Here is a 12,891-nt window from a genome sequence, read left to right as displayed (position 1 = left end):
GCACACCTTTTTCACCATCTCCACGTTTTATGTTACAGACTTATTCTACAATACATTGAATTCATTTCTGCCTCAAACATCTACACATATCTAAACACAATCACCAATAATTACATATACAATTTTATTTCAAATAGGTTATTTAGGGGTTACATATACACACTCTTAGACTAATACTTGGCTTTAAGGCATCTTGGGAAAGAAGCTGCAAGCTTGGCATCCTTGTTTCTGGACATTTCTGCCCATTCCTCTTGGCATATCCTTGCAAGCTCCATGTTCAACTGGATGTTCAACTGGATTCAGGTCTGGGCTCTGGGGGTTGTTGTCATGTTGGAGGGTAAACCTTCGCCCTCTTTGAGGATCTCAGTGCACTTAGATGCATTCATCTTTCCCTCTATCGGGACTAGTCACTCCAGTCCCGCTGCTGAAAAAACATCCCCACCTCATGATGCTGCCACCGCCTCGGTTCACTCTAGGGATGGCATTAACTAGGTGATGAGTGGTACCTGGTTTCCTCCAGACGTGATGCTTGGTATTCAGGCCAAAAAGTTTCTTGTTTCTTCTTGTTTGAGAGTCCTCTGGGTGCTTTTTGGCAAACTCCAAGCAGGCTGTCATGTGCCTTTTACTAAAGAGCGGCTTTTGTCTGACCACTCTCCCATAAAGGTGTGATTTGTCCAGTGCTGCCTGGATGGTTGATCTTCTAAAAGGTTCTTCCATCTCCACAAAGATACGCTGAAGCTATGTCAGAGTGGTCCTTGGGTTACTGCTCACCGCAATGGCCATGGCTGGACATGGCCTTGCGGCCAGGTCTTGGAAGATTCTTAGAGGCTCCAAACATTTTCCATTTAGGAATGATGGTGGCCACTGTACTCTTTGGGAACTGCAGATCTGCAGCAATTTGTCAGTACCCTTCTTCAGAACCATACATTGACACAATCCTGTTTCTGAGATCTACAGATAATTCCTTCAACCCCATGGCTTGGAGTTCGCTCTGAGATGCTCAAGATCATGTCCAAATAAGTGAATTTAACACAATTAAGTTGTACAAACACCTCAAGCAGTATCAGTGGAAACAAACCTGCTTTCACTTTGTCATTATGGGCTTTTTTATTGTAGAACAAGTCTGTAACGTAATGAAACATGGAGAAAGTGAAAGGGCTTGACCTTCTGGCTTGACTGTATATAAATATAAGTTCACAGCCGAGGTCAGGAAAACACAGGCTGCAGACAATTCTTTATTTTTATTAGTTAGACTATGGACAGTCCAATGCTGGTACCTGTCTGAAGCTTTGAAGAGGGTCCCTTCATACCTGCATAATGGTGTCCAAATGATATGAATGTGATAAGTGGGCACTAGGAGCTAAATGAACAATGTGGAACTGAAAGTCCAAAAGTCCTTGAAATACACAGTTGTCTGACTAAACTGCTTAAGACTGAGCTGAACGTGTGGGAGCCAGAGAGGGATGCGAGAGGAAGGGCTCTTTTATTTAACTGGAAAAGTGCATTTTCTAAATGAAACGCAGAATGTCTGTACAATTTAAGAGGCTCCCACTTCCAGCCAGTTGCTGGGCTGTTACTATGTGATTACTAGGCTGAGACACTGTTTTTGCTAGGTGGCTGCCGTGGTAAATATGGTTGTCATGTCTTCTCTTGCAGTTGCTATGGTATTGCAACATGGTTGCTAGGCAGTTGGTATGGTATCCCAGGTGGTTGCTATGGTGTCTCAGGTACTGCCAAGCCAAGTGGTTTCTGTGGTACCCTATGTGACTAATGGTAATAGAGTGAAAATAGGATTATTGCCAGGTGGTTGCTATAGTGTGGCTAAGTGGCTGCTACAGTATTGCTAAGTGCTTCCCATGATGTTGCTTAGTGGTTGCTATGGTGTTGCTAGGCAGCTGCCATGGTATCCCAGATTGCTATGGTATCTCATGTGGTTGCTCAGGTGTTGCTAGACCAAGTGTTTGCTGAAGTACCTCATGTGGTTGGTTGTTACTAGTGTATTTATTTCATTGTGACAGAATAAGAGTGCGCCAACTTTTACACGCCATTAATTTGGAAGAAAGCCAAAAATATATAAGTGTATTAATGTTTATTATACATATTTAGTTGCATGTTGCTCTGCAACCATAGTGATAGCAAGATGATGTAGGTTTTCCATGATATGAGCTCTTAAAACAATCATCAGATGAAATGACCACAATACTGACCACAGCATTTCAGTGATAAGACTGTCTACTGAAGGCCAAAACAGGGCGAACTGACAAATAACTGCACTGAGTGAGTTTTGTTGAGCTGGGAGTTTTGTGTATTTCCTATGCAGCATTATCAGGTCACACTGCTGTCGTACAGCTGCACCAGCCGTCTGACAGGGTGAAGGTCACTGCACACCTCTACAGATACAGGTTGTTCACACCACGCTGTTATGAAGAACATCAACAGTTTCAGAGGAGAGTGCAGCACTACACCTAAGAAGGTATCACACAGATGTCCTGGTACAGTCCAGTCAGGGACAGTGCCTGATTTTAGAAAGGTCTGGTGGGAGCAGATGCAAGTAGTTCACAGTAGGCTCCAGAAAGATACCCTGCCTATGCTGCAGTGATGGCCTCTACAGTAGCTGTTGGAAAACTACTATGATGTTCTGAATGCATGTAGCCATTAGAACATCACTGTGGTCAGGTACAGGCCTCACTAATTCCAAATGTGTTGGATGAAACTCCACCACTCCACAGCCCACAGACTGGGGGTCTTCACAGTAGATGTACAGTGCAACCAGGGACAGTGTCTGACTTTAGGGAGGTATGGTGGTGGCACATGCAGTAGTTAGCAGCGGGCTCCAGAAAGATGTTCTTCTAAGAGACACAGCGAATAAATTTCACTGGTCAATTATGATGTATTTAAGGCTTCACTAAAATGACAACAAAACAATGTTGTCCAAAAGTTTATGGACATAATTTCGTTCAGTGTTTCCACTAAAATCAAGAGTAGAGTCTGCCCTCCCTTTGCTGCAGTAACAGCCTCTTCTCTTCTGACTAGGCTTTATAGTAGATGTTGGAACACTACTATGGGGATTTGATTGCATTCAGCCATAAGAACATCATGGTCAGGTACAGACCTCATTAGTCTCAAAAGTATTGGATGAATTGCATTCCACTATTCCACAGTTCAGTGCTGGGGGACCTAATACCCCTCTCGCTCAGGCCTGGCATTGAGCATGGCGTGTTCAGGTGTAGGTGCTCTAGAATCCCAATCTATGGAGTTTATACATGCTGTCTGTGCAGGTGAAGTCACTAATTATAGGCAGTCTGGACACCCAGCATCTGGAGTGAAGAGTGGAGTCTAGAGTAAAACTAGGATAATTGCAAGGTGGTTGCTATGGTGTGGCTAAGTGGCTGCTATAGTATTGCTAAGTGCTTCCTATGATGTTGCTTAGTGGTTGCTATTGTGTTGCTAGGCAGTTGCCATGGTATCCCAGATTGCTATGGTGTCTCATATGGTTGCTCAGGTGTGGCTAAGCCAAGGGGTTGCTGTGGTACCCTATGGGGTTAGTTGGTAGGTTTCTGCTACATGGTCATTGGTTGCTACGGTGTTCCTAAGTGGCTGCTACAGTATAGCTACCTGATTCTATGATGCTACTAGGTGATTACTGTGATGTTGCTAGGTGGTTGCTAGGGTGTTACTTGGTGGTTGTTTGGGAGCTGCCAAGCCAAGTGTTTTCTGAGGTACCTCATGTGGTTGGTTGGGTGTTACTAGTGTATTTGTTTCTTTGTGACAGAATAAGAGTGCGCCACCTGCTGCCTCCTGCTAGTTTATGGTAAGCTGATAAGTTAAGCTACTAATAAAATACCTTTACTGATGTGAGGAACACTGTGATTGTGAATCAATGGTCAGCCTAGTGTGCAACTGCATACCTCTCCTGGTCAGCACTGCGGAATCGTGGGAGAATCATGTGGCGGAAGCTTCCGGTACGATCAAGTTTGGGCTGGCTCTTCGCTCGCTTAATTGAGCTTTTCAGACGGCGGCTAAGAAAGCTCTGACAGACAGACAGAGAAACAGACAGAGTTCAGAGTCAGATAGACAGCTCAGAGACAGAGGATTTGCTGAGAGAGTGAGGAAGGAAGGCAGGGGAATTTCTGATTTTGTTGCATAAAATCATCCAGTTGATAACAAGCTGAGCTAATCTAAGCCTGTGAGTCGCTGGGGGTCCCACCACGCCATGTTACAATACACAGGACAAAAGAAGAAAATGGACTCATTATTCTCGACAAAGCGTGAAGATTTTCCTATACACACTGCTCACTCCCATAAAAAGGAAATACTCAGCAAATCACTTTAGAAAAATAGTGCAAATGAAATGAATGTGGCTTACTGCTGGGCCTGGATGGCTTGTCAAGAAGATCAAGCTTCACAAACATTACTATCACAATAACTCCCAAAGGATGAACCTCCTGCAGAGGTTTGGAAATATGCCACGCCAAGACACCAACGTCAATAGACATTATCTGGTTCAGTGTTGGTTGTGACGTAGGATGATCAATAATCAATGTCAGGACCATCTAATACCAGCGTCAATTTAACACAGAATAGTGATGACAGCTGGCGTTGATATTTTATTGTTAAATAACCAAAATCCAACATCTTCCAAATGTCACATGTCAACATCCTACTGACGGAAAATACCAACATTCAGTTGGGAGGTATGGTGACCAAAATCCAATTTCTGCCAAACAACATAATGTTTAGGTTCATTTATACTCCCTTTACATACATACAAAAAGACCCCTGTTTTAAACACTGTATTCGTCACTTCTCATGTACTTGTATGCGTCCTTTATGTTGGCATGGATGTTAAGCAATACATCCACAAGCGGGCAGTTCAGAGTCAAACGTTTCTGGCAACAACAAACATGGTGACAGTGGAGGAGGTTGTGGTAATGTATTTAGTGGTGTAAACAGCTGTAAACAGCCAGAAAAATATATACCACCATAAGTTGCATTCAGCCATAAGAACATCATGGTCAGGTACAGACCTCATTAGTCCCAAAAGTATTGGATGAATTTCGTTCCACCATTACACAGTGCCGTGCTTGGGGGCCTAATACCCCTCTCGCTCATGTCTGGCATTGAGCATGGCGTGTTCAGGTGTAGGTGCTCTAGAACATGGAGATTATACATGCTGTCTGTGCAGGTGAAGTCACTAATTAAAGGCAGTATGGACACAGATTTTTGGACCTCTGGTGTACTTTTACGCCCAGAATCTGTAAGTGAAGAGTGGAGTTATGGTTAGGATATAGTTAGGATTATTGCCAGGTGGTTGCTATGGTGTGGCTAAGTCACCATAAGTTTCTTTTTTGTATTTCACTTGAGCTGTTGGCTATACTGCCCCCACAATGCCCCATTCCATCCATATCCATAAGCTTTCAAAAAATGTGGAAAATACGGATAAAGTGAACGCAGGGTACGGACAGCAGGCTCCGTCCGTATCCATATCCGTAATTAACGTTGAATATGAATAAGCCTTTTTGATACTGATATGTTGTTTGTAAGACGTAATCTATTCTTTAACACTGGAGCTTGGTGTCAACCCAATGTTTATTTTTTGACGGATATATGACTTGGATTTCCAAACAAACTGTAACATCTGGGTTTTGATGTCAACCCAATTTTCATTTTTAACTAAACTCCAACGTCTTTCTGATGTCAGATTGACATTTGGTGCCTGCAGGGTGCTAGCTTTGAAATTAATAATTTTTAACAAGCACAATTGTACACATGTCTATGTTTTCATTAAAGAGGGCCTGAACAGCATTTTGCAGGCTACTCATTAATGTTTTTAAACAAGTCCCTGAACATTAGCCCCCAAAACCACATTAAAACCACTGATCTTTACAGTACAGTTTATAAATAATATTAAATATGTTCGCTACTGTAATTTTAAATAATAATAAATCCAGAAGGCAGCAAGGGTGTTTTAACGGTGATGGTGCAAATGAACTGAAATCAGCCGTCAATATACAAATTCTAACTATCCAATGTCAGATGCTAAAGAGCTAACATAATGTGTAAATAAAATGTGAAACCCAAACGGTAGTCTGATGCTGATCATTGTACTTATAGTGTATATTTGGGATGATCCATCAAACTTGTCTTGTTGTCCTCCATATACAAGCCTTTTATGGGACATTGTTCTTATAGGTTTAGGTTTAGGTTATTTCTGAGACATTTACATTTACATTTAAAGCATTTAGCAGACGCTCTTATCCAGAGCAACTTACAAAAGTGCTTCACTATTTACTCAAGAAAAACCTCAGCTAGTTTGAATAGACTAAAATTCTAAGATATCTCTAAGTTTAGACTCTACTAAACACAAATCAATATGGAGATCATAATACTCTACACTTCGCCCAAGTACTCTCTGAAGAGGTGGGTCTTCAGTCTGCATTTGAAGACAGTGAACGACTCACCCAGGGGAAGTTCGTTCCACCACTTCGGTGGCAGGACAGGAAAAAGCTTGGACACATGTGGATCTTAAGGGATGTCGGGGTCAAGCCAAGCCGTACTAGAAGCTTGAGTCATCTCGAGACATTTCAAGACAGCTTGAGACAGCTTAAGACATCTTTGATATTTTCTTTTTAGTAGCTGAATAGTATGTTTGTTAATAAACAATTAACAATTAACTAGACAATTTATTTATTTCAGGCATTTTCAGTTTATTAATAAATTAATACATTAACAATAATTATTTAATATAAAAGAATAGCTTTAATCTAAAGGCTACAATCTTTAGACTACAATTTTAATGTCCAACCTAATCAGTGAGCATTCAAGTTCTTCAGGCCAGCCTAAAACTATTTATGTTTTTTAATGTTTTTAACATTCTGATATTTGCATATTCAAAGCACTCCAGATTATTGCTCTGTATGTATTTTTTTTTTACTGTATTTACTGTCTGTGTTATATTACCTTACCTTTCTTTAAATCTAAATAATGTCAATTAATAAATGACATATTTAGAGATAACAGGTCTTATTTATTGCTGTTTTTGCTGTTCAGGTAAATGGCATTGAAGTGGTTCTGTGCATTAATATGGAATGAGGCATGTTTTACCTCGAATGACCACCAGATTGCACTGTAGCAGAATCAAATCACTGATGCTGTTTCTGGCTTGGTGACTCATACTAAGATACTGCCTACGCTCTTGTCCTCTCTTTCTCTCTATTTTGCACTGTCTTTCTCTCTCCATCTCTCTCTCTCTCTCTCTCTCTCTCTCTCTCTCTCTCTCTTTTTCAATATCTCTCTCTGAAAGCACTGCAGTTTGGTTGTTCATGTTTAAAAGCACCTGCTCTCCTCTAATTTCCCGCAGCCTCAATCCAACATTGTGTCAGCGTTGGCTATAATTATCTCATCTGAAAACACTGACCGCAGTCAACTGAGCACAACTCTTTCCAAAGCAAGCCAGCAAACTTGGTAGGCGAGTTGAGCAGTGACCTCATTAAAGAGCGTTCTTTTAACTGAGACAGATGGAGGGCAGAGTAAAGACCGCCAGAAACGCATCTCACACCGCTCACTCCGTCACTTAGAGCTTCCTCCAGTCTAAAATTAAAAGTACAGTTTGTACAAAACATTGTGAATGGTTACCTGGAGGGCTGCCGCACAGTTTCCAGGCTGAATCAATGGACAAGGTAAAGCAATGGTTGAACCATTTAAAAAATCTTAGTTACACATTTCCCTCTTACCTCAAATGTAGTCGATCAGCCAAGACAGGTTTGATGTCCGAAGTTTGCTTCTTTAGTTTTGCACTGGAGCTACGAAAAATGGACAAAAGTACATCACATAGCTAAAAACAGTAGTAGTAGCCATCAAGCTGTACTGAAGCCTGAAGTTTGTGTGTACTTTTGTCCATTTTTGTAGATAACGTTATGTTACAGTGTCAGAAACTAGGGATGTGCATTTTGCCTCATTTTGATATTGTGATTATAGGCTTAGGCTAGAACAATGTGCCTAATGTCTGAAAAATAATCTCGACCCAGATAAAATCAGCTAGAATAGTCAACATAGTTACCATCAGCTACAACAGTTAACATTCAGATCCGAAATTATCTTTAGATACATACATAGCTAACATTTCCTACAATAGTTAACATATAGCTAACATTTCCTACAATAGTTAACATATAGCTAACATTTCCTACAATAGTTAACATCTAGCTAACATTTCCTACAATAGTTATCTAGCTAATATCACCTACAATAGTTAACATCTAGCTAACATCACCTACAACAGTTATCTAGCTAATATCACCTACAACAGTTAACATCTAGCTAACATTTCCTACAATAGTTATCTAGCTAATATCACCTACAACAGTTAACATCTAGCTAACATTTCCTACAATAGTTATCTAGCTAATATCACCTACAACAGTTAACATCTAGCTAACATTTCCTACAACAGTTAACATCTAGCTAACATCACCTACAATAGTTAACATCTAGCTAACATTTCTTACAATAGTTAACATCTAGCTAACATCACCTACAATAGTTAACATCTAGCTAACATTTCCTACAATAGTTAACATCTAGCTAACATTTCCTACAATAGTTAACATCTAGCTAACATTTCCTACAATAGTTATCTAGCTAATATCACCTACAATAGTTAACATCTAGCTAACATTGCCTACAACAGTTAACATCTAGCTAACATCACCTACAATAGTTAACATCTAGCTAACATTACCTACAACAGTTAACATCTAGCTAACATCACCTACAATAGTTAACATCTAGCTAACATTTCTTACAATAGTTAACATCTAGCTAACATCACCTACAATAGTTAACATCTAGCTAACATTTCCTACAACATTTAACATCTAGCTAACATTTCCTACAATAGTTAACATCTAGCTAACATTGCCTACAACAGTTAACATCTAGCTAACATCACCTACAATAGTTAACATCTAGCTAACATTACCTACAATAGTTAACATCTAGCTAACATCACCTACAATAGTTAACATCTAGCTAACATTTTTTACAATAGTTAACATCTAGCTAACATTTCCTACAATAGTTAACATCTAGCTAACATTTCCTACAACAGTTAACATCTAGCTAACATCACCTACAATAGTTAACATCTAGCTAACATTTCCTACAATAATTAACATCTAGCTAACATTTCCTACAACATTTAACATCTAGCTAACATTTCCTACAATAGTTAACATCTAGCTAACATTACCTACAATAGTTAACATCTAGCTAACATTTCCTACAATAGTTAACATCTAGCTAACATTTCCAACAATAGTTAACATCTAGCTAACATTTCCTACAACATTTAACATCTAGCTAACATTCCTTCAATAGTTAACATCTAGCTAACATTGCCTACAACAGTTAACATCTAGCTAACATCACCTACAATAGTTAACATCTAGCTAACATTTCCTACAATAGTTAACATCTAGCTAACATTGCCTACAACAGTTAACATCTAGCTAACATCACCTACAATAGTTAACATCTAGCTAACATTTCCTACAATAGTTAACATCTAGCTAACATTGCCTACAACAGTTAACATCTAGCTAACATCACCTACAATAGTTAACATCTAGCTAACATTTCCTACAATAGTTAACATCTAGCTAACATTGCCTACAACAGTTAACATCTAGCTAACATCACCTACAACATTTAACATCTAGCTAACAACTATTTTCTTTTTCTATATTATCCATGTGATAAAAAATTAAAAACTACCAGCATTGAGTTTTTATAAAATAGGCGACTGAGTACTTCAGTACCTACACACAGCTAATAACTAATAACTATAACTAATAATAATAATCAGACACCACAGACACTGTTTTTAAGTGCATGGCGATTGCAGTTTGCTATCTGGTGTAAATATGGATGTAGCTACATTAGCCTTTCAGCTCCAGGGCAAAACTAAAAAAAAAAACACCAAACATGTTACAGCTGGTCAACCGCATCTGGTCTAAAATGGAACAGATCTGAACTTGGGCCAAAACCATCACTTATTTATTAAAGTGTTTGACTGGGTGTGGAGCCACTAAATTGTGCGGTGCTGTGTTTGCAGCCTTGCTGTTGGAGCATTTGGTAACACACTGGACCCTATAGTTCAATCTCATATCATGACAAGCCATGTGACCCACAGTGAGCCAGTAATAACTGACAGACAGGTTAAACATTAATCAACTACTTAAAGGGGAATTACACCTAGGCCTCAAATGTCCCTCAATAAAAAATAAAATAGGAATAAGAAACAAGCACCCACAAACAAAACGGCTCCATATTTCACAACAATAACAGCAGTCTGTATCAGACTGTCATCCTCAGCATCACCAGCTCTCCACATCATTATGCAAGAACTGTGCAATTTTCCTGTAGCTCAGGTTTACAGAGTATAACAGCATAAACCCATCTCATACTTCAGCTACTGAGACAATATTACATGGTATGAGTAAGAGAGACAGATATAGAACTAGAAAGAAAAAGAGAGAGAGAGAGAGAGAGAGAGATAAATATAAGGAGACAGAGAGAGACAGAAAAATAAAGAGAGAGAAAGAAAAACATAAATAGAAGAAGAGACACAGAAAGAGAGGGAGGGAGGGACAAAGAGAGGTAGAGACAGAGAGAGGAAGAGAGAGAGGGAGAAAAGGGAGGGAGAAACAGAGAGGGAGAGAGAGAGAGAGAGAGAGAGAGAGAGGGAGGGAGATAAAGAGATACAAGCAGACAGAGAGACAGAAAAATAAAGACAGAGAGAAAGAGAAACAGAGATAGAAGAAGAAACAGAGAGGAAGAGAGAGAGCGAGGGAGAGAGAGGGAGAAACAGAGAGAGGAAGAGAGAGAGCGAGGGAGAGACAGAAAGAGTAAGAGAGCGAGGAAGAGAGAGAGAGAGAGAGAGAGAGAGAGAGAGAGAGGAAGAAAAAGAGCGAGGGAGAGACAGAGAGAGTGAGAAAGAGAGAGAGGGAGAGAGAGAGGGCGAGAGAGATCCAGAGATACAAGGAACTGGTGAAATGCACTGGGAGCAGTGGGCAGAGTCTGGGCTGGTCATGAAGGTAAAGAGGCAGTTACTCATGGATTAAAGGAATGTCTTTGAAGGAGCAGTGGGCGGGGTTTATTGTAATAATAGAGTAAGAGATGTAGCAGTGGGTGGGGTTTATGTAGCAGTGGGTGGGGTTTAGGGACTAACAAAAATGTCATGGGTGCAGTGGGTGGGGTGTGGGATCTGTCTGAATGTCACTGGTGCAGTGGGTAGGGTTTGGGAACTGGTGGAAAGTCTGTGGGGCTGGGGGCTGGTGGAAGTGGGTGGGGTGCAGTGGGTGGGGTTTGGGAACTGGTAACATGTCAGGGATGCAGTGGGTGGGGTTTGGGATCTGTATGAATGTCATTGGTGCAATGGGCAGGGGTTGGGAACTGAAAGTCTGTGGTGTTGGGGGCTGGTGGAAGTGGGTGGGGTGCAGCGGGTGGGGTTTGGGGACTGATGAAGAGTGCTGATCAGTGACTGGGATTTGGGATTGTCAGAATGTTATGGGTGGGGTTTGGAAACTGGCAACATGTCAGGGGTGCAGTGGGCGGGGTTTTGGGCCTAGCGGAATGTCGAAAGAGCAGTGGGTGGGTTTGTAAAACTGGCAAAATGTCACAGGAGAAGATTTAGGGCGGATTTAGTGTGGTCCTCAAGGGTGAGGAAGGGTTACGGATTGGGGATGGTGGATGGGTTCCTGGGAATGTGGTGATGAGGTGCAGTTACCCATAGATTGGCGGAATGGTTGGGGCGGCGCAGTGAGTGAGGTTTGGTGGGGTGATGGAGGTAGAGGTGGGGATACTTACGGATTGGCGAAATGTCTGGGGAGGAGCAGTGGGCGGGGTTTCCATGCTTCTCTGCCTCACTGTGGCAAAGCTCTTTCTGCGAGCACGAGCGTGCTCTACGGAGAGAGAGAGAGAGAGAGAGAGAGAGAGAGAGAATGGGAGAGGGAGAGGAAGTGGGGAGGACGGAGAGAGGGAAAGAGAATGAAAGGCTAATTATTTGGCTTTAGGGGCGACAGAGGACAAATGAACAGCAGTGACTTTTGCTACTGAAAAGATACACACACACACACACACACACACACTGTTTTTGGTTTGTGGCGTCGCTTTTCCTCAAATGTCTCGCTCCATTCCTGCTTATTCCTCCAGATTTCCCTCAGGAAACACAGCTAACCTTTTTAGAAATTTCAGCAGCTATAAATACACAACCTTTCCCTCTCCATCCATCCCCTTCTCTCTCTCTCTCTCTCTCTCTCTCTCTCTCCTCACTATCTCTCTTTCTCTCTCTCTCTCCCATCTCTATTTCTCTCTCTCTCTCTTTCTCTCTCTCTATTTCTCTCTCTCTCCATTTCTCTCTCTTTCTCTCTCTCTCTTTCTCTCTCCCATATCTATTTCTCTCTCTCCTATTTATATTTTTCTCTCTCTCTCATCTCTATTTCTCTCTTTCTCCATCTCCATTTCTCTCTCTCTCCATCTCCATTTCTCTCTCTCTCTCTCATCTCTATTTCTCTCTCTCTCCATCTCTATTTTTCTCTCTCTACATCTTCATTTCTCTCTCTCTCTCTCTCTCTCTCTCTCTCTCTCTATTTCTCTCTCCATCTCCATCTCTTTCTCCATCTCTATTTTTCTCTCTCTACATCTCCATCTCTCTCTCTCTCCATCTCCATCTCCATCTCCATTTCTCTCTCTCTCTCTCTCTCTCTCATCTCTATTTCTCTCTCTCCATCTCTATTTTTCTCTCTCTACATCTCCATCTCTCTCTCTCTCCATCTCCATTTCTCTCTCTCTCTCTCTCTCTCTCTCTCTCTCTCTCTCTCTCTCCATCTC

General features: G+C 41.1%; 1 protein-coding gene across 7 annotated transcripts in view; it reads right to left on the bottom strand.

Moving 5' to 3' along the window:
- The window catches only part of syngap1a (synaptic Ras GTPase activating protein 1a), a 151,399-nt gene that overhangs the window by 43,267 nt on the left and 95,241 nt on the right, over positions 1-12,891 (bottom strand). For 6 of the 7 annotated variants that reach the window (XR_011978213.1, XR_011978212.1, XM_072667387.1 and 3 more), the window contains 2 exons: positions 11,869-11,963; positions 3,909-4,030 (listed from right to left, as the gene is read on the bottom strand). Coding sequence is in view for 5 of the 7 variants with exons in the window: in XM_072667387.1 (XP_072523488.1) it covers positions 3,909-4,030; positions 11,869-11,963 (217 nt within the window). In the remaining 2 variants the exon portion in view is untranslated. Of the gene's footprint in view, positions 1-3,908; positions 4,031-7,733; positions 7,803-11,868; positions 11,964-12,891 lie in introns of those variants that run through there. The other variant, XM_072667428.1, reaches the window with a different exon arrangement.

The sequence above is a fragment of the Salminus brasiliensis genome, chromosome 2, assembly GCF_030463535.1.
Source record: "Salminus brasiliensis chromosome 2, fSalBra1.hap2, whole genome shotgun sequence".
NCBI lineage: Eukaryota > Metazoa > Chordata > Actinopteri > Characiformes > Bryconidae > Salminus > Salminus brasiliensis.
The sequence above is the reverse complement of the archived record's forward strand: the minus strand, read 5'-3'. Positions and strand labels throughout refer to the sequence as shown.